This window comes from Oncorhynchus tshawytscha, linkage group LG10, assembly GCF_018296145.1.
Source record: "Oncorhynchus tshawytscha isolate Ot180627B linkage group LG10, Otsh_v2.0, whole genome shotgun sequence".
In the NCBI taxonomy this organism is placed as follows: domain Eukaryota; kingdom Metazoa; phylum Chordata; class Actinopteri; order Salmoniformes; family Salmonidae; genus Oncorhynchus; species Oncorhynchus tshawytscha.
In genome coordinates, this window is record NC_056438.1 from 57,019,670 (window position 1) to 57,037,831 (window position 18,162).

At 41.5% G+C, this 18,162-nt stretch overlaps 2 protein-coding genes across 3 annotated transcripts; one reads left to right on the forward strand and one right to left on the reverse strand.

Annotated features, from left to right (window-relative positions):
- Nucleotides 1-1,765: 1,765 nt before the first annotated feature.
- Nucleotides 1,766-5,653, forward strand: LOC112261108. Of its 2 annotated transcripts, none has more exons than XM_024436449.1 (6): nt 1,766-1,814; nt 2,008-2,282; nt 2,519-4,384; nt 5,070-5,177; nt 5,261-5,374; nt 5,538-5,653. In XM_024436449.1, exons 2-6 carry the CDS (start codon nt 2,015-2,017, stop codon nt 5,570-5,572), a joined length of 2,391 nt encoding a protein of 796 aa, XP_024292217.1. In that variant the 5' UTR covers nt 1,766-1,814; nt 2,008-2,014; the 3' UTR covers nt 5,573-5,653. The 2 variants fall into 2 exon arrangements, with proteins under 2 accessions (XP_024292217.1, XP_024292216.1); XM_024436448.1 differs by having other exon boundaries at nt 1,772-1,899.
- Nucleotides 5,654-9,975: 4,322 nt separating this feature from the next.
- Nucleotides 9,976-18,091, reverse strand: LOC112259609 (glutamate decarboxylase 1-like). The gene is made up of 15 exons (XM_024434240.2): nt 18,086-18,091; nt 16,969-17,167; nt 14,836-15,078; nt 14,575-14,665; nt 14,150-14,262; nt 13,805-13,920; nt 13,639-13,718; nt 13,487-13,541; nt 13,073-13,189; nt 11,764-11,828; nt 11,465-11,543; nt 11,191-11,340; nt 11,023-11,130; nt 10,837-10,926; nt 9,976-10,652 (listed from the first exon to the last, which is right to left on the reverse strand). The coding sequence occupies exons 1-15, from the start codon at nt 18,089-18,091 to the stop codon at nt 10,455-10,457; spliced, it is 1,710 nt and encodes a 569-aa protein (XP_024290008.1). The 3' UTR covers nt 9,976-10,454.
- Between the last annotated feature and the right edge of the window lie 71 nt (nt 18,092-18,162).

Below are 18,162 nucleotides of genomic sequence, written 5' to 3' on the forward strand. Positions count from 1 at the left end.
TGTCTCTAGAGAGTTGAAAACAGCAGGTCTGGGACAGGTGGAACGTCCTGTGAACAGGTCAGGGTTCCATAGCTGCAGGCAGAACAGTTGAAACTGGAGCAGCAGCACAGCCAGGTGGACTGGAAACAGCAAGTAGTCATCATGTCAGGTAGTCCTGAGGCATGGTCCTAGGGTTCAGGTCCTCCGAGAGAGAGAGCATACTTAAATTCACACAGGACACCGGATAAGACAGGAGAAAAACTCCAGATATAACAGACTGACCCTAGCCCCCTGACACACAAACTACTGCAGCATAAATACTGGAGGCTGAGACAGGAGGGGTCAGCCATGCCTCCTTGCCAGTCCAACATTTCCTAATCTCCCACCCCTTCTAATGCAACTAGCCCCGATGCTTCTCCCTCTTTTCCCCCTGCCCCGCTACAAAGTTTATCCCTGCAGGCAGTCACTCAGTCCGAGGTGCTAAATGAGCTCCTGAAACTTGACCCCCAAAAAACATCTGGGTCAGATGGTTTTTACCCTTTCTTCTTTAAGGTTGCTACCCCTATCATCGGATTTTGTGTTAAATGCTCTACAACAGATTTCTTAGTGTCCAACAAGCTTTCTCTGTCCTCAACCTTGTTCTGAACACCTCCAAAACAAAGGTCATGTGGTTTGGTAAGGAGAATGCCCCTCTCCCCACAGGTGTGATTACTACCTCTGAGGGTTTAGAGCTTGAGGTAGTCTGGCTAGACGGTCCTTCTCTCAGCACATACCAAAGCTGCAGGCTAAAGTTAAATCTAGACTTGGTTTCCTCTATCGTAATCACTCCTCATTCACCCCAGCTGCCATTTGTGCTGTTATCTGTGCCCAATAATGTTTGTACCATGTTTTTTGCTGCTACCATGTTGTGTTGCTACCATGCTGTGGTGTCATGTGTTGCTACCTTGCTATGTTGTTGTCTTAGGTCTCTCTTTATGTAGTGTTGTCTCTCTTGTCATGATGTGTTTTGTCCTATATTTAGTTTTAGTTTTTTAATCCCAGCCCCCATCCCTGCAGGACCTGGCTAATTCATTAAAGGTTCAAAAAATAAAACAATAAATATGCTTGATTTTTTTAAAACAAATGTTTTAAAATTTAATTCAATATGTCAATATGTGTTTGTTGTAAATGTTTTGCCACCAAACTGGTGAGAGATGTCGAAAAAAAGTAAATAGTTAGAAGAGTTGCAAAGTTAATTGAAAATAATGCCATTGTTGATTATATGCCTGTTTCATTAATTAGGGTATTTTCTCTTGAACCATATGGTCTAATCCCCCTCAAACTCAACTCTCGACCTCGAAGCCAGTTCCACTGCATTTTGTCATTGCGCCCCTCTAATCAGGGACTGATTTAGATCTGGGACACCAGGTGGGTGTAATTAAGTATAAAGTAGAACAGAAAACCAGCAGGCTCCGGACCTCGTAGGATAAGAGTTGAATACCCCTGGTCTAACCACTAGAAACTCAAGGACAATAATATTGACACCAATATTTAAAAAAAGTATACTATATGAATACATTTTGTAAAAAGTTAATAAAGTGTAAATGACCAAAGTTACCATAGATTGCTATAGATTACCTGTTAAATTACCTAAATTACCAAAGATCCCAGTAACTTTGGTAAATTACCGGTAGCTTTGCAACCGGTGGTAAACCAATCCAAATAAGGAACTGTTTTTCAAACTGAAACCACACCTCTCATAGTCATCTACTTAATGCCAGGTGTGTCTAGTTTCCACTTTCAATCAGCGTGTTGTTAGGCAATGCAAGTTGATCTATTGTTTTGGTGGTGATCAGGTCATTTCTTACATTTGTGTGCTCTGTTTTGGAGTTATTTTCTTATTCAGGGAAATTGGAGTTAATTGTTGAAGTGTCACCATTTGTAAGATGCACTTATTATTCAATGACATCAGGTCAATTAATTACAATGTCAGACTTTTCATTGATTTTAATGTATTTCCTTATAGTTACCATCTCTTTCTTTGACTAGTTGAGTTATGGCAGCAACCCCGTTTGAAAATGGACTGCATGGTCGACATGCAAGGCGCCTTGAGCCACGCCAGCCAGTTCGTCAGCCTAACCCTGGTACACGGCACCCAGTGCATGGACCCCAAGGAGTAGGGCCTTATCTGACCGAACATCCGCCCCATGTGCACCAGCCTCGACCCTACTTCTACGTGCAGCCTGTGCAGCCCCCTCCTCCTCCTGTCTACCACTACCAGTGGCCCATGCCCTACAACCCATACTCTGGCTTTCCAGGGATGGGTACGCTTGAATCCTTTTTCATACTCTGTAGTATAAAAGCTATGAAATGTTCAGTCTGGGTGTATAAAGTAATGTTAATGATAATTAAACCAAATGTTTGTTCTGATTAATATACTATTGTACAAACTCAAAATGTACACTTCCATAATTTGAGGAACACTATGTTTTTCAGCTGTCTTTTTATTTAATCATTGATTCAATTCAATGATGCTCATCCCTTCTAATTCTGTCTTTAGGTTACGGTATGCCGGGTATGGTTATGCCACCATTCCCTCCCCAACCATACATGGAGGCCCCAGGTTATATTCTTCCCCATGCCCAGCTGCACCCTGCTGAGTACAGACAATACCAGTTTCGTCCTGCTGCCATGGTCTACCAGAACCACCACAATAGGTTGAGAACATTTTACCAGAACACCACACCCAGAGAGACTGTCAACTCCGAAGTACAGACTGAACCACCACCTGAAGCGGAGAAAGACTATGCTCCCTCAGCTGCCCCTCTGGCTGGGTCAGATTCTGGAAGAGGCACCAACTCTACCCACTCCACCACCCCATCCTCGCCAAGCTCCAATGCAGAGAAACAGAGCTGCCCGGAAGTAGAACCTAATTCCCCCACAGACCCATCTGCAGGAACCAAGACCATCCACTCACGTAGGACCTCTATAGAGGCACTGGGGAAGCCTGTCCATGGTGGGGGTCACCTAGTGCATCATGATGTGTGGTCAGTTAGCTCTGCTGATGGCATGGTCCCCATGTGTAGCTCCTCTGACCAGGTGGATGAGGTTATCATGGCTGAGAGGTGTGTGTCCTCCTCCTTCCCAAATGTGTTGATCGGCGGCGGTTCGCCTTCCAAAATGGAGAGGGCACCCAAATGTGGTCAGATTCTTACCCAAGAAATTACACATGAGAATACCACAGAGGGCTCCAACGTGGTCATGACAGGAAGCTGTGAAGGTGTTACGAACTTAGACAATTGCCACTACAAAATACTGAAGCTACCTTTTATCTTTCATGACTTGATGACGGAGTCAAAGGTGAATGAGTCTGTGTGGTCAGTGGAGTCAATGGCACCATACGTCCCTTCTACAGAGTGGCTGATACAAAATGGACTGATGGCACCAGAAGATGTGGCACAGGAGTCGTCTGAGAAAGTTTCAGCTGATCAAAGCCAGATGTCCTTTCATTATAGGCAGGTACCGAAAAAGTTGAATGAGTCAGTATGGTCAGTGCAGTCATTGGCCCCATATGTCCCCTCCAAGGAATTGCTGATAGAGAACGTCCTTATGAATCCTGAGGTGGTGACTGAGAGGGAATCTGATCCTGCTAAGGTCAATCAAGGCCTCCGAGCCAGTCAGGTCATTGATATAACAGAGAGGAGGAGAAGTCGGCGGTTTTCGCTGACTTTAGAAAATGTGAAAGAGGCTGAGAAAATGTCTGACGAGAATGCTACTCCATACCAGGAGTCATTCCATTATAGGCAAATACAGAGAAATGATAAGGAGTTTGTTTGGTCAGTGGAGCCTGTGGAAAAAGCCAGTGTGGATGGTTTGCCTATTATGTTCTCAAGCAAAAGTACAATGATCCCAAGTCTTGAAGGATCATTGAATAGCACTCAAGGGTCACTGAAACCTAAGGCTCAATGTAGCCCAAATCTGAAGCCTCTGGAAGTTACAGAGCACAGGGCTCAGAGCCCCCTCTGCTCTCCAGATGACCCTGAAACATATGCCTCCAAATGTATGGCAGGAGACCAAGAGCCTGGTTACAGTTGTCCAGGTCCCTGCAACCAGGAAATGGAGATTGAAGAGAAGGAGCCTGCCAAACAGACTGGGCCTGTTGTACCCGGTCGACAGGGCTGCAAGCAGATGATCGCAGATGTTAGGATGCTAACGGCTCCTTCCTCAAACAGACCGTTCAAGGTGTGTGGTCTGAAGTGTTCAAAGCTACAGGAGAGGAACTGCTCCTGTCATGAGCCGAAGCTAAACGTTGCGAGTTTCAGGAAGAGCCCCACAGGCAGACTGAAGGAGGGAAATGTGGCCCCTGATCTCCCCAAGCTTCAGGAGCAGCAGTGTGGCATTCTACAGAATCAGAAACGACAGATGGGTAAGTAATTTCATAAACTGGTCTGAATTACTGTACGATTTTGATGTACTCTCAGTGGTTGAAAAAGTACCCAATTTTCATATTTGAGTTAAAGTAAAGATTCCTTACTAGAAAATGAGTAAACTTGAAAGTCACACAGTAAAATACTACTTGAGTAAAAGTCCAAAAATATTTGTTTTTAAACATGCTTAAGTATCAAAAGTATATGTAATTGCAAAAATATGCTTAAGTATCAAAAGTAAAAGCATAAATAATTTCAAATAGCTTATTATGCAAACCAGATGGCACAATTAAATTTTTGTATGTACCGATAGCCAGGGGCACACTACAACACGCAGACATAATTTACAAATAAAGCATACGTGTTTAATGTGTCCACCAGATCTGAGGCAGTAGGGATTATCAGGGATGTTCTCTTGATTAGTGTGTGAATTGGGTCCTTTTCCTGTCCTGCTAAGCATTCAAAATAATGCATACTTTTAGATGTCAGGGAAAATGTATGGAGTAAAACATACATTATATTCTTTAGGAAAGTATGAAGTTGTCAAATGTAAAGTGAACCTACTTCAAAGTACTACTTAAGTAATATTTTTACTTAAGTACTTTACACCACTGTATTCTTACACACATGCACATTTGAAACGATGCTGGAAAATGACACGTACATTTGACCTTTCTCCTGCAGATTCCAGGAAAGCAAACAAGGCCAGGCCTGGTCATGAATTTTGTGAAACTGGGTATGGCCCGAACAATAATAAAAAGAAACGGAGACCATGGCAAAATGGACCACAGGGTATGTTCAACATATTACTATTTTCCACTGTGTTAGTGTTTGCAATGCTGAATACCTGATGGTGTTATTGGTTTTGTCTACAGACAGAACACAGGCACAGACTAACCCATCAAACTCCCTTGGACAGTGGAACACCCAGAGGAATGGCTACCAAGAATGCTGTAATGGGTATTATGGCAGATCTGGTAAAACAAGAGGCAAGTAGAACCATTTAATGATCTTCATGAATATTCCAAGATGAAGCATTATGCCAGAGTTCTGATGTACTTTTTGAAAAGACAAGCAGATCCTATATAGAAGATATTAAAATGGTCATGAAAATTGTTAACCATTTTGAATTAATTATATTTTTCTCTACAGGAGCAAATGGGAAAAAAACACAAGGTACTGACTGAATTGACTGAGGACAAATGAAAGATATTTTAACTCTATTTATAGGACTACCTACAGCAAAATTAAACTTTTTTTAAAAATAATTCCTTGTATTTTGGTCTTTTGGAGTAATGGAGGCATTTGAGATGAAAATGTGGATGGAAATGGGCTTTATAAGTATGCTTGATCACATCTGGCTGTGATTGGGAGTCCCATAGGGCGGCGCACAATTGTCCCAGCGTCGTCCGGGGGAGGCCGTCATTGAAAATAAGAATGTATTCTTAACTGACTTGCCTAGTTAAATAAAGGTTATATTTAAAAATAATAATAATAATAAGTGTGGTAGTTTGCTGATGATGAGAGCTGAATTCTATAGACGCACACAACAATTCGAAAGAAATGTATTCACTGTCAATTGCAAAAGGCACAGCAGAATCAGTGTCTAGTAGTCCCAAATGAAGGATGAATTCAGTCTAATCTAAAAAAATACCCAATACGCTTTCTGATAAGGCTGTGAGATGGCCTGATCAACTTGATTAGCTGTACAGGAGTCTTATGACTTGGGGGTAGAAGCTGTTAAGCCTTTTGGACCTAGTCTTGGCGCTCCAGTATCACTTTCCGTGCGGTAGCAGAGAGAACAGTCTATGACTAGTGTAGCTGAAGTCTTTGGCAATTTTTTGGGGCCTTCCTCTGACACCGCCTGGTCCTGGATGGCAGGAAGCCTGGATGGCAGGAAGCTTGGCCCCAGTGATGTACTGGGCCGTACACACTACCCTCTGTAGCGCATTATGGTCAGATGCAGAGCAGTTGCCTTACCAGGCGGTGATGCAACCAGTCAGGCAGGATGGTGCAGCTGTAGAACTTTTTGAGGATCTGATGACCCGTGACAAATATTTTCAATCTCCTGAGGGGGAATAGGCGTTGTTGTGCCCTCTTCATAACTGTCTTGGTGTGTTTGGACCATGATAGTTTGTTGGTGACGTGGACACCAAGGAACTTGTTCTCAACCTGCTCTACTACAGCCCCGTCGATGAGAATGGGGTCATGCTCGGTCCTCCTTTTTAGGTAGTCCACAATCATCTCCTTTGTCTTGATCACGTTGAGGGAGAGGTTATCTTGGCACCACACTGCAAGGTCTCTGACCTCCTTCCTATTGGCTGTCTCGTTGGTGATCAGGCCTACCACTTGTCGTCGGCAAACTTAATGATGGTGTTGGAGTCGTGCTTGGCCATGCAGTCATGGGTGAACAGGGAGTACAAGAGGTGACTGAGCATGCACCCCTGAGGGGCCCCCGTGTTGAGGATCAGCGTGGCGGCTCTGTTATTACCTACCCGTACCACCTGGGGGCGGTCCGTCAGGAAGTCCAGGATCCAGTTGCAGAGGAGGTGTTTAGTCCCAGGGTCCTTAGCTTACTTATGAGCTTTGAGGGCACTATGGTGTTGAATGCTGAGCTGTAGTCAATGAATAGTATTCTCATGTAGGTGTTCCTTTTGTCCAGGTGGGAAAGGGCAGTGTAGCTTGCAGAGCGTGATCACAGTCGTCCGGAACAGCTGATGCACTCATGCATGCATGCTCATGTGTTGCTTGCCTCGAAGTGAGCATAAGTTATTTAGCTCATCTGGTAGGCTCGTGTCACTGGGCAGCACGTGGCTGTGCTTCTCTTTGTAGTCCGTAATATGTGGCAGGGCTTGCAAACTAACGAGAGTCGGAGTTGGTGTAGTACGATTCGGTCTTAGTCCTGTATTGGCACTTTGCCTGTTTGATGGTTCGTCGGAGGGCATAGCAGGATTTCTTAAGTGGCCGGGTTAGAGTCCCGCTTCTTGAAAGCGGCAGCTCTACCCTTTAGCTCGGTGTGGATGTTGCCTGTAATCTATGGCTTTCTGGTTGGGGTATGAACATACGGTCACTGTGGGGGCGACGTCATCGATGCACTTATTGATGGAGCCAATGACTGATGTGGTGTACTCTATGCCATCGGAAGAATCCCGGAACATATTCCAGTCTGTGCTAGCAAAACAGTCCTGTAGCTTAGCATCTGCATCATCTGACCACTTCCTTTTTGAGCGAGTCACTGGTACTTCCTGCTTTAGTTTTTGCTTGTAAGCAAGAATCAGGAGGATAGAGTTATGGACAGATTTGCCAAATGGAGGATAAGGGAGAGCTTAGTACATGTCTGTCTGTGGAGTGAAGGTGGTCTGGAGTCTTAATTTAAAACCTCTGGTTGCACATTTAACATGCTGGTAGAAATTAAGTAAAACTGATTTGTTTCCCTGCATTAAAGTCTCCGGCCACTAGGAGCGCTGCATCTGGATGCGCATTTGTTTGCTTATGCCCTTATAAAGCTCGTTGAGTGCCATCATCGGTTTGTGGTGTTAAATAGACAGCTACGAAAAATATAGATTAAAACTCTCTTGGGAAATAGTGTGGTCTACAGCTTATGAAATACTCTACTTCAGAGCAAAACCTATTAGATTTTGTGCACCAGCTGTTATTTACAGATGCACACATCGCCACCCCTTGTCTTACCGGAGGCAGCTGTTCGATATTGCCGATGGACCGAAAACCCAGCCAGCTGTATGTTATCCATGTCGTCGTTCAGCCACGACTCGGTGAAACATAAGATATAACCGTTTTTAATGTCCCATTGGTAAGATAGTCTTGATCAGAGCTCATCCATTTTGTTATCCAATGATTGCACGTTGGCTAATAGGACTGATGGTAGAGGGGGATTACTCACTCGCCGTCAGATCCAAGGCACCCCGACCTACGTCCCTGATGTCTCTTCACACTAATGGAGATTTGGGCATTGGCAGATGTATGAAGTAAATCCTTCACGGCCGACTCGTTAAAGAGAGAAACTGCATCCAGTACGAAGTGAGTAATCGCTGTCCTGATATCCAGAAGCTATTTTCGGTCGTGAGAGACGGTGGCAGAAACATTAGGGACAAAATAAGTTAAAAATAACGCCAAAAAACACTCACAATAGCACAATTGGTTTGGTGCCCGAAAAGCGTCAGCCATCTCCTCCGGCGCCATCATTATATCCACATGACTTTAACTTGCAACGTCAAGAATAAGGCTATATGGTACTAGTAATATGTGCCTATATGAAATATTTAGCTTTCAGATTACAGCTCTATCTAGGTGTTTTTGTTGACCAAAAGTATGTGGTCAAACTCACAACTGCTTCTTTAACTCAAATTCAACCTGGACAAAGATTGCCTTAAACAGAAGTGCAGCAATGTCATTCACAAACTTTACCTACTAAGGCTGCTGAGTGATAATGGTCTAGCAGTCAAATTTGCACATTAGCTGGATTATTTATTTATCCTTACACACAGTTTAGACAGGCAGCCCAATCTAAACTTTTTTGACCAATCAGCTCTGAAAAATATCTGATTTGATTGGTGGAATACCTGTCTTTAGACCAATCAGATCTTTTTCAGAGCTGATGTGATTGGTCAAAAGGCTGATTGGTGGAACAAGATGAGAATTGTGCAGCCTTAATGCTACTGATGTTTGTTTCTGACACCAGTGTTTCGGACAGAGCTCAGTGGGCAGGATTTGACCAAGTCTTTTTCCTTCTTCAGTATGAGTGATTTAATGAGGATTACTGAATCACACACTGACTTGACAAATGTCTTCTCTCTAATAGGGTAGATGGAGCCAGTCATGGATTTAACTAAGTACTGTGTCAACACAACTGTAAAGAAGAGGTGAGACCAAGAGCATGAAATGTCTGAGTCTCCCTCTGGATGTGCAATAATCCCTAATCTGCATAAAAAAATATATATACACACACACACACACTGAGGGAACAAGACTGTTTGTGGTTTGACATCTTGTGCCTGACATTGACACAACAGACCAAACTCATGATTATGGAACCTGTCTCACAACGAAACCTCATGTTAGAATATCAGATCTGTCTGAACTGCTACAATTTGCAGTACAGGCCCAAGCTCTTGGACTGCCAACACACCTGCTGCTCTGTGTGCTTGACCCAGATGAAGTTGAGCCTGAGTGAGCTGCGCTGCCCCTGGTGTCGCTCTGTCACCACCCTGCCACCTGGTGTCTCCGTCTCCCAGATGACCCCGACATTATGGCCGTCATCTCTGTCCCATCCCCCCCCAGAATACACACCTGTCTTCTTCAAACAGCTGCTTAGTAACACCTGCTACCTGTCTATAGACCACCAAGAGAGGGCTACAGTGTCTGGTGAACATTCAGGTAGGCACCTGCAGGCTGGGCAGACAAAGGAGATGTCTCCAGTGCCTGTGTCTGACGAGGGAAGCCCAGGGTTGGGGGAGGAACATGGGGAGAGCGAGCAAGGTTGTTGTAAGAGCTCGTTCACGACCAGGGCAGGCTTAGTGGTTCTTCTGGGTTTTGTCCTACTCTTATGTACATTGTACAGTAAAACATGCAGTACAAAAGCAAAAATTGTATTTATGTTATTTGACATGAAAAACATAACTGACCCATTTTTGAGCTTTGTGATTGCATTTGTTCAAATCTGTCTTCACCTACAGATGATGTTGGACATTTTAGTAAAATGTAACATTTTAGACCACACACGATGACAATATGATAAACACTAACAACCCATCGGTTAATACAATTACAGCATCAACTGTTGCCTACTTAACATTGATATTTTAAAATGTCAAACTTGAGAAATTATATTTAAAAAATTAAACCATGTTCATTGTCCTGTTAGATACAATATTGTTGTACACAAAATTTATGTAGAAATTAACTGACTACCTGATAATCTGAAATACAAATATTTGAATATTTTAAAAAATGAAAATTTACGCAATAAAACTCTAAAAGCATGTTTTAAAGTTGATCTGAGCCACAATCTAATTCATAAAGTGGTCTAAATCCTGATTCACCCAACCCGATTCACAAATCGGTTTCAGTCCTGATGCAGATGTCATGACCAAGAGAAGCGATCTCCTCCAAGAGGTAGTCCACATCCTCTGTCTGTGTGGCTGGGTTGGAGAAGACACATCGGAAGAAGTTAACTTTGTCTCCGAGCGGCTGATAGCCAATCATGGCCATCCCCTGCTCCATCATCTTGGCTTTGATCTTTGGTGCCACCTTAGAAACCAAACAGTGATTTAGCTTTATAGAGTATGAACAGAAGTCAATGTGCTGCTGCTAGTAATGAAGGATTACATATACAGTATCTAATGGATAAAGAACCACAAAGGTTGAATTAAGACGCATCTAATATATCACACATCTAATATATCAACATTAGAGATCCAAGGTGTAGCATTACCTCATGGAGTCTCCTGTTCCTCTCAGGACCTGGTGACATGTTCCTCAGACTTGGTGGAATGTACCAGAAGCACACGTTGCTGTGTTCAGGCTGCATGGGGATGTATCACAGATAAAAGGCTTACAACGATTCATCTCACTGAGGAATTATTCAATAACTACAAGGGACTTTAAAAAACAGACTTACTTCGCTTTTGAAGACAAGTTCAAAGTCTGGTCTTTGTTTGAGTTTGTCAAACAAGTGCTCAGCATTTTCCAAACATTTATTGACCTGTGATTCGAAGCCTTCTGAACCCTAAGAAGAGATGTGTTTTATTGACCAGTTGATTAAAATCCATATGTGTGTGTTACATACCTTGGCCTTCCACATGAGCCAGAGCTTGAAGACATCAACATGCCTGCCACACTGAATGGTCTTGTCTCCGGTGTCATAAGAGGTGTCGTAGTGCTTGTCAGTTTGGAAAAGGTATTCAGCACACATCTGATTGCAGTCTTTCAAGAGGCCCTGTGAGTGAGAAACCACTGACTACATTATGTTTGTGTATTTTGGAATGTGTGCAAATTGTTATTCAGGATGGAATGTTTTGGTAGTCTTGATTTTTAAATATTCATAGCGTTAGACTACACACCCTTTTCTTCACCAGTATGGCTGAGCATTGCAGCGGAGCACCCATCATTTTATGAGGGTTCCAAGTCACAGACCAGGCTCTGTAATAAACATAATTCAAATAGACCTGCATGTAAGATCCAATCAAGGCAGAACTGTTGAGGGTCAATTCCATTTCAATTGTGAATGGAAACAGTATCCCCAAAATGTAATTGATCCTGGCTGTATGGTAGAGTGAAATTCAGAAATCTATTATCCTTTTGGAGAGTTGTAAATGTTGGGTGTCCTCAAGTCTCTGTTCTCTCTGGTTACTGTACCTACCGTTCAATCCCTTGTAGTTTCACACGGTGCCGCTTGGACATCAACAGTCCTCCGCCCCAGGCTGCCTGTTAAGAAACAAAGAGAATTTTACTCTAAATACAATCTTACCTTTATATATTTAATATTTTACATACAGGGTTGTACAGTAGGTTACTTTCTAAATGTAATCCGTTAGTTACTAGTTACCTGTCCAAAATTGTAATCAGTAACGTAACTTTTGGATTACCCAAACTCAGTAACGTAATGTGATTACATTCAGTTACTTTTAGAGTACTTTCCCCTTAAGTGATATTAGAAGAAGACAAAAATGTATGTTACCAATTGATTGACATCTATTGCAGGATAAATCAATGTTAACATAGCTGGCCATATATTGATGTTAAATTTTACTTCATGGGTTGGTTATGTAGGCTTCTTCTAACCCATCGCTTTCTACTACATATAATAATAGGATTAAATTATATATTTACATACATATACATATATAATTTATACATCCAGAAATGGATGTAGCAACTACAGATTGCCCCTTTGTCTATCAAAAGTGTGCGAGATTGAGCATGTCTCCATTAGGTCTATGGATTTTTTATTTTTTTAAACGCATGAATTAGATTTAGCAAAAAAGCCCCACATATATTCCATAGGCTGGGATCCACACTATGCAGCTGTTGCAAGACTGCATTTTTCACTGGCTGTCCATTAGTTTCAAAAACTGATTGATAGGCAGCTTAAACTTCTGGAATTCAACCATTATTGGGTTCAAACACACATTTAGATTTGTCAACAGCCATCCACAAACCCCACAATCCGTAAGGCGCAAATAGCTAAATAAGAGGGCAGCAGTGTGATTCTCATCAATGCGCTATGTACAGTAGATATCAATAATACATGATATCCGTATCGCCGTAGACTACACCACTGCTGTCATCCTTACCTCCAAGCGGTTATTCAAATTGGATAATATTTGGATGCTGACAGCAGTCGCACCATTGGAAGACATAGCTTGGACTGTAGCCCACAAAAGCCTGTTCCTGCTCTTTTCCCACGTTCCGTCAAACACATTTATTGTGTCGTCATAGTGGTCTCTGATTTATTGTCAGACTCGCTCAGGTGGAACAAACTTGAATTTGCGATTACATGTAATCTGTTACTCCCCATCCCTGCTTATATATAACACATTCTTATGGGGACGGTTTCCCAGACACAAATTATGCTTAGTACTGGACTAAAGCATGCCCAATTAAAATATGTCAGAAATAAGGCTAAATGTGTGTCCGGTAAGCCATGATGGATGCTATAAGGTAAATACATCAACATGCAGCCAGAGTCCATGGCTCTCACAGATGTCTGCGATGGCATTGAGAGGATCAAAGGCTCCGTACACAGTGGTGCCTGCTGTGGCATTGACGTAGAATGGGACACAACCCTGAAGAGAGAGAGAGAGAGATGACAAGAATCATGATGAGTGTATTGACCTGTTCCTGTGAAATAGTCCCTGCCAACACACTGGAGTTCTGGTAGCTCCTTTTATGCACCAGAAAATGTTGTTGAATGGCAAACAAAAATTCTGATTTGAGCGGATTCTGTTTGGGGTGTCTGTTTCATCCTAATTTGACTAAATCCTTCATTGGCAGGAAATACTGTATACAGGTATGCTTCCGTGTATTTAATTCACAGCCCTGTATCCCTCAGTTTGGCAAGAGAAGACTCATTCATCCATTACCTGATCTTTGGCAGTAATGATACTTGACTCCAATTCTGCAGTGATCATTTTTCCCCTTGAATAGTAAAAAAATGACATCACTCATTTAGCTCTGATAATACTGTCAATGTTCACGATCAACAAATGCAAATCACACTCCCCTCCTTGCTTACCGGTCATTACATTTCACCACCACAACATTATCACTTCCTATCCCAAGGACTGCTGCAGATTTCTTGACTGAATAATGACTCTAGAATAGGGAAAAAGTATATGTCAGTATATGTTTATAGATAATATGAATAAGCATGACCTAACGTGAATACTGGTGATGCGTACATGTGCTGATGTGAAGAGGATTAGCCTGGGCAGAGCAGTCATCCCTTTGGTCTTCACTTCAGGAAAGAAGTGGTATCTGGCCAGTAGTACACTGTACAGATTGGACATGGTCCCACCTAAGGAAATATATACATATTGTATTATAGATGGATATCTCACTAAGAGATTGTCTTAAGCTTATAATTGAATTCAACTTCATAACAACTAAACAATATATCCAAAATTAAGAGGACAAAATTAATAAATTCAATGGAAGTAACAAGGATAATTGTATCACAATGTATGTTTGTCATTGGCTACATTGTTTGTATCGATAGCAAGGTCGGAATGTAGCTAACACTGTACCTGGACAGAAAACACCATCCCCCTCTTCCTCTGACCAACCCACAATCTCTTGCATCTTCCTCAGTAGAATCTCCTCCATCAGAATGAACACTGGGGACACTTCATAAGTAAACCTAGAAAAAAGGTTTAACACATTGTTTTACACTTGATCTCATATAGCAGAATAACATTTACCAGAGACCAGATCACACCGTAGGCCCTAGTGTCATCTGGGGCCATACGCGTCAAACGCCTCAGCATAGGAGTGCTCATACAGGATCAGATCCACCCTGTCTATAAGATCAGAACAACTATTCTGAGAAGCTTGATATATACTGTTCTCTGGTAAATGTCAGATATGTTCTTAGGCAAATGTCATTCTGCAATATGAGGACTTAGTGAGAAATGAGATCTTACACCTTAGGGATAAATAATGTAAATCTTACATGTTTGTGTTGGCAGTAGATGTCAGCCATTCCCCGGCCAAACCGATGACATCCAGACCTGATGACAGCTGATTGAAGAAGCGTGGGTGACCTGTGGACAGATGAGGACATTCTGGAACATTATACTAATCTATAATGTCAATAATGTCAGCCATTGCCTGGACAGAAGCAATGACTTACTAGTACATGGAGTACATGTTTTCTACCTATAGTACATTTTTGGTACATTTTCAGCAAAACAGTCAACAGCTCTTACGGTACCTGTTTTGACTCCATACTTCAAGGTGTCCCTGCAGTCGACCAGGAGTTGTTCCAGGTTCTCGGGCTGGTCTGGGAGCTCCAGACTGAAGCCCTCCAGGCCCTCTCTGAGTTGGTGAGGGTGGTGGAAGTCCAGGACTTTGGAGCTCCGTCTGAACGACTTGCAGACATAGCTGAGGAGAATGTTCACCAGCTCTTGGAAGAAACTTTTGGTTGTGTCCTCACCACGGAGAGCAGGGAGTAGATCTAAACATAAAGGGACACGTTCAGGGCTCATTTTTTCAATGGTAGCAATTTCTCCCAACTTGCAATAGTTTGTAGGAGCACCAGAAAACGAGATTCATTTAAATTGCAGCCAAGTTGTGCATATAGAACATTTCTGGGATTTGTTATTTCAGCTAATGAGACATTGGACCAACACTTTACATGTTGCGTTTATATTTTTGTTCAGTGTGTGTATATATATATATATACACATATACAATGCATTCTGAAAGTATTCAGACCCTTGACCTTTTTTCACATTTTGTTACGTTACAGCCTTATTCTAAAATGGATTTAATTATTTTCCCCCCTTCAATCTACACACACAATCCCATAATGACAAACCAAAAACATTTTTTACATTTTTTAGAACATTTATTAGAAATAAAAAACAAAAATACCTTATTTATAAAAGTATTTAGACCCTTTGCTATGAGACACGAAATTGAGCTCAGGTGCGGCCTGTTTCAATTGATCATCCTTGAGATTTTTCTACAACTTGAATGTAGTCCACCTGTGGTAAATTCTACCCCTTTATGTTAATTTAGTCATATATGCAAATACTCCCAGTGTATTCATGCAAAGGTAGCAAAAATAATTTTCTTTATTTTAACACAAAATATTTAAAAAAATACCTGATACCATTAGAAAATGTACATATGAGTGCATCCTAAGAAAAAAAGTGAGATTTTACAATATATTGAATACCTGAATTCCCATCAAAATCCCTGAACTCCAGTCATTATATATGTATATGTCAGTAAAATGTTTATGTGATATAATTCAGTCAATATTTGATGGATTTTAAAATGTTTACACGTTTGGAGTATCTTCATCCATTGTAAAACTGTTGCATTAATTAGAATTGTTTAAAAAAAAATTAACAAACATCATCTCAACAACCTAGTGGTTGATTTCTCCCTAACCATCAAAATAGAGCCTTGAATCTCATAGTGACGTACCTGACTGTCAACATTGGTCATCTAGCTAGCCAGCAGGGTTGCATTACAGATAGAACAATTAGACAGATATTTCACCGCATGTTTGTTTCCACTTACTACCAAATATGGTAGTGAGAGGAAGGTTAGTTGCCAGCAGTGGGAGATGGAATGAGATTATTTTTTTTTGTCTACATTTCTGCAAACTTTCTCATCGATGAAACATTTGATCTCAATACAATTTTTTGTTCCCAAAAATAGAATAGGTTACGAAAATGTGGATCAAGTTCAGTAGACTTTACTATTTGCCAAAGTAAAAAAAAAACGTTGTTTAGAAAGAGTGCGTAGACAAATTGAGTTATAGCGGATACTTAACAGAGTAGGCGTTCCCTAACGAAAATATGCGCTAGCTCGTGCTTGGCTCTGCCCTCTATTACTCATTTAACGTTTGAAACGACAGGCTGTGGACTATCTTGTTTTTATAAAGATCTTTGGTTGCATCGGTTTCCATTGGACTAGACCAGAGTTTGCTAGGCTGGCAAACTATATAACGCAGGTTAGGTAGTGAATGACGATGGATTACACAAGCAAATGGTACAGAACTCTTTACAAAATCATATTTTGACATTGTAGTGGCTATTTCTGTTTTTTTTTGCTTAGTGACATTTAGAATATCATCTTTGTGGATTTATTTATCTACCGTATTCAGGTTTCAGCATGAGAAATCATTGAAGTCCCACATTCCACTGAGATACTGCGAGGATCTGCGCAGTCGCGGAAACGGAGCCTCACAAATAAAACTTCTGGTCACAGATTAGGAGCCACGCAGTATCTCGCGGGGATTTTGTCAGTCATTTTTCATACCGAAACCAGATTAGATACATAAATGCCCACATATGATGTTGGGCTGTTTTTTTATTTTTTTATTTTTTACCTTTGCTGTAGATGCAACTGAAGTCCTTGGTTATGCTGCAGGTGTTATCACTTGCTGTCTGTGGAGGGTTGATGTCAGATGAGCTTCTGTGCTGTATACTCTCTGCCAAAACCTGCCCACCTGGTTTAGCATGTTCAATTATGCTTTCTGGAACAATTAAACCCGGAGTACATGATGATCCAATACAATATTGACATGTCTATATTGTCATGTGGAATTCTTTGAATTTTAACATTAGGCCTGTATCCAATATATTTTTATTTATTTAACTAGGCAAGTCAGTTAAGATCAAATTTACAATGCCAGTCTACACCCCTGGACAAACCTTCCCCTAACGACACTGGGCCAACTGGGCCAATTGTGCACCGTCCTATGACACTCCCAATCACGGCCAGTTGTGACACAGCCTGGGAACTAACCAGGGTCTGTAGTGACGCCTTAGACCGCTGCGCCACTCGAGTGGTCTATATGTTGGATGTGTTTTTTTTTGCATACCATGTGAATCTAACATATTATTCAAATAGATACGCTACCATTAATAAGTTGTCATACTTACAGATATCATAAATAAACATTTGCCATGCCATTCAAAATACATGAAGAGTATAGCCAGAAAAAGGACAGTTATTTGACATTTTTACCCCCCATCTTGACATAACCCATAGAGATACCATACAGATACATCTAAATAATTGATATGCTCATTTGACTCTGACCTGGTAGCTGCAAGTAATCCATAATGTGTCCACATATGATTGAGTTCTGGGAGTGAAGTTTGTCCAGTATCTCACTGTTCCACTGCTGCCCCTCCATGAGATGCACCTGGAATGGTTTTGTGGAATATATAACCCCCTGGAGGAACTAGGCGTGGTGGTGGGCGCATTATGACACAAGGCTATTCAACCTGAATGAAACAATGCTATTCCAAAAACCTTTGAGAATGAGAGCCTCCCCAAAATGTTTCTGACAATCACTAGCTACCACATCAATTCATTATGATCTCTTCTGTCTTTTATTGTCCTTTTGTGTGTAATTATTTGGCTCAAAATATGTTAGTGTGTGCTACTCAACCCGCATACAGCACTCTGAAGGATCAAAAAAGACTTGTGAATGTTACCTGCATTTGGTCTGAGGACACCTTTGAAATATTTTATTAAAACTGGCAACTGGATTTATAGGACAGCAAAATTGTTA

What these genes read in the sequence shown, in the direction of transcription:
- LOC112261108 (XM_024436449.1), top strand. Translation starts at nt 2,015, where the DNA reads ATGGCAGCAACCCCGTTTGAAAATGGACTGCATGGTCGACATGCAAGG. An exon ending in CTCTGGCTTTCCAGGGATGG is followed by an intron (nt 2,283 to 2,518) that starts GTACGCTTGAAT and finishes TTCTGTCTTTAG; the next exon opens with GTTACGGTATGCCGGGTATG. An exon ending in ATGGCAAAATGGACCACAGG is followed by an intron (nt 5,178 to 5,260) that starts GTATGTTCAACA and finishes TTTTGTCTACAG; the next exon opens with ACAGAACACAGGCACAGACT.
- LOC112259609 (XM_024434240.2), bottom strand. An exon ending in GTGGTGAAATGTAATGACCG is followed by an intron (nt 13,542 to 13,638) that starts GTAAGCAAGGAG and finishes TTACTATTCAAG; the next exon opens with GGGAAAAATGATCACTGCAG. An exon ending in AACTTGTCTTCAAAAGCGAA is followed by an intron (nt 10,927 to 11,022) that starts GTAAGTCTGTTT and finishes ATCCCCATGCAG; the next exon opens with CCTGAACACAGCAACGTGTG.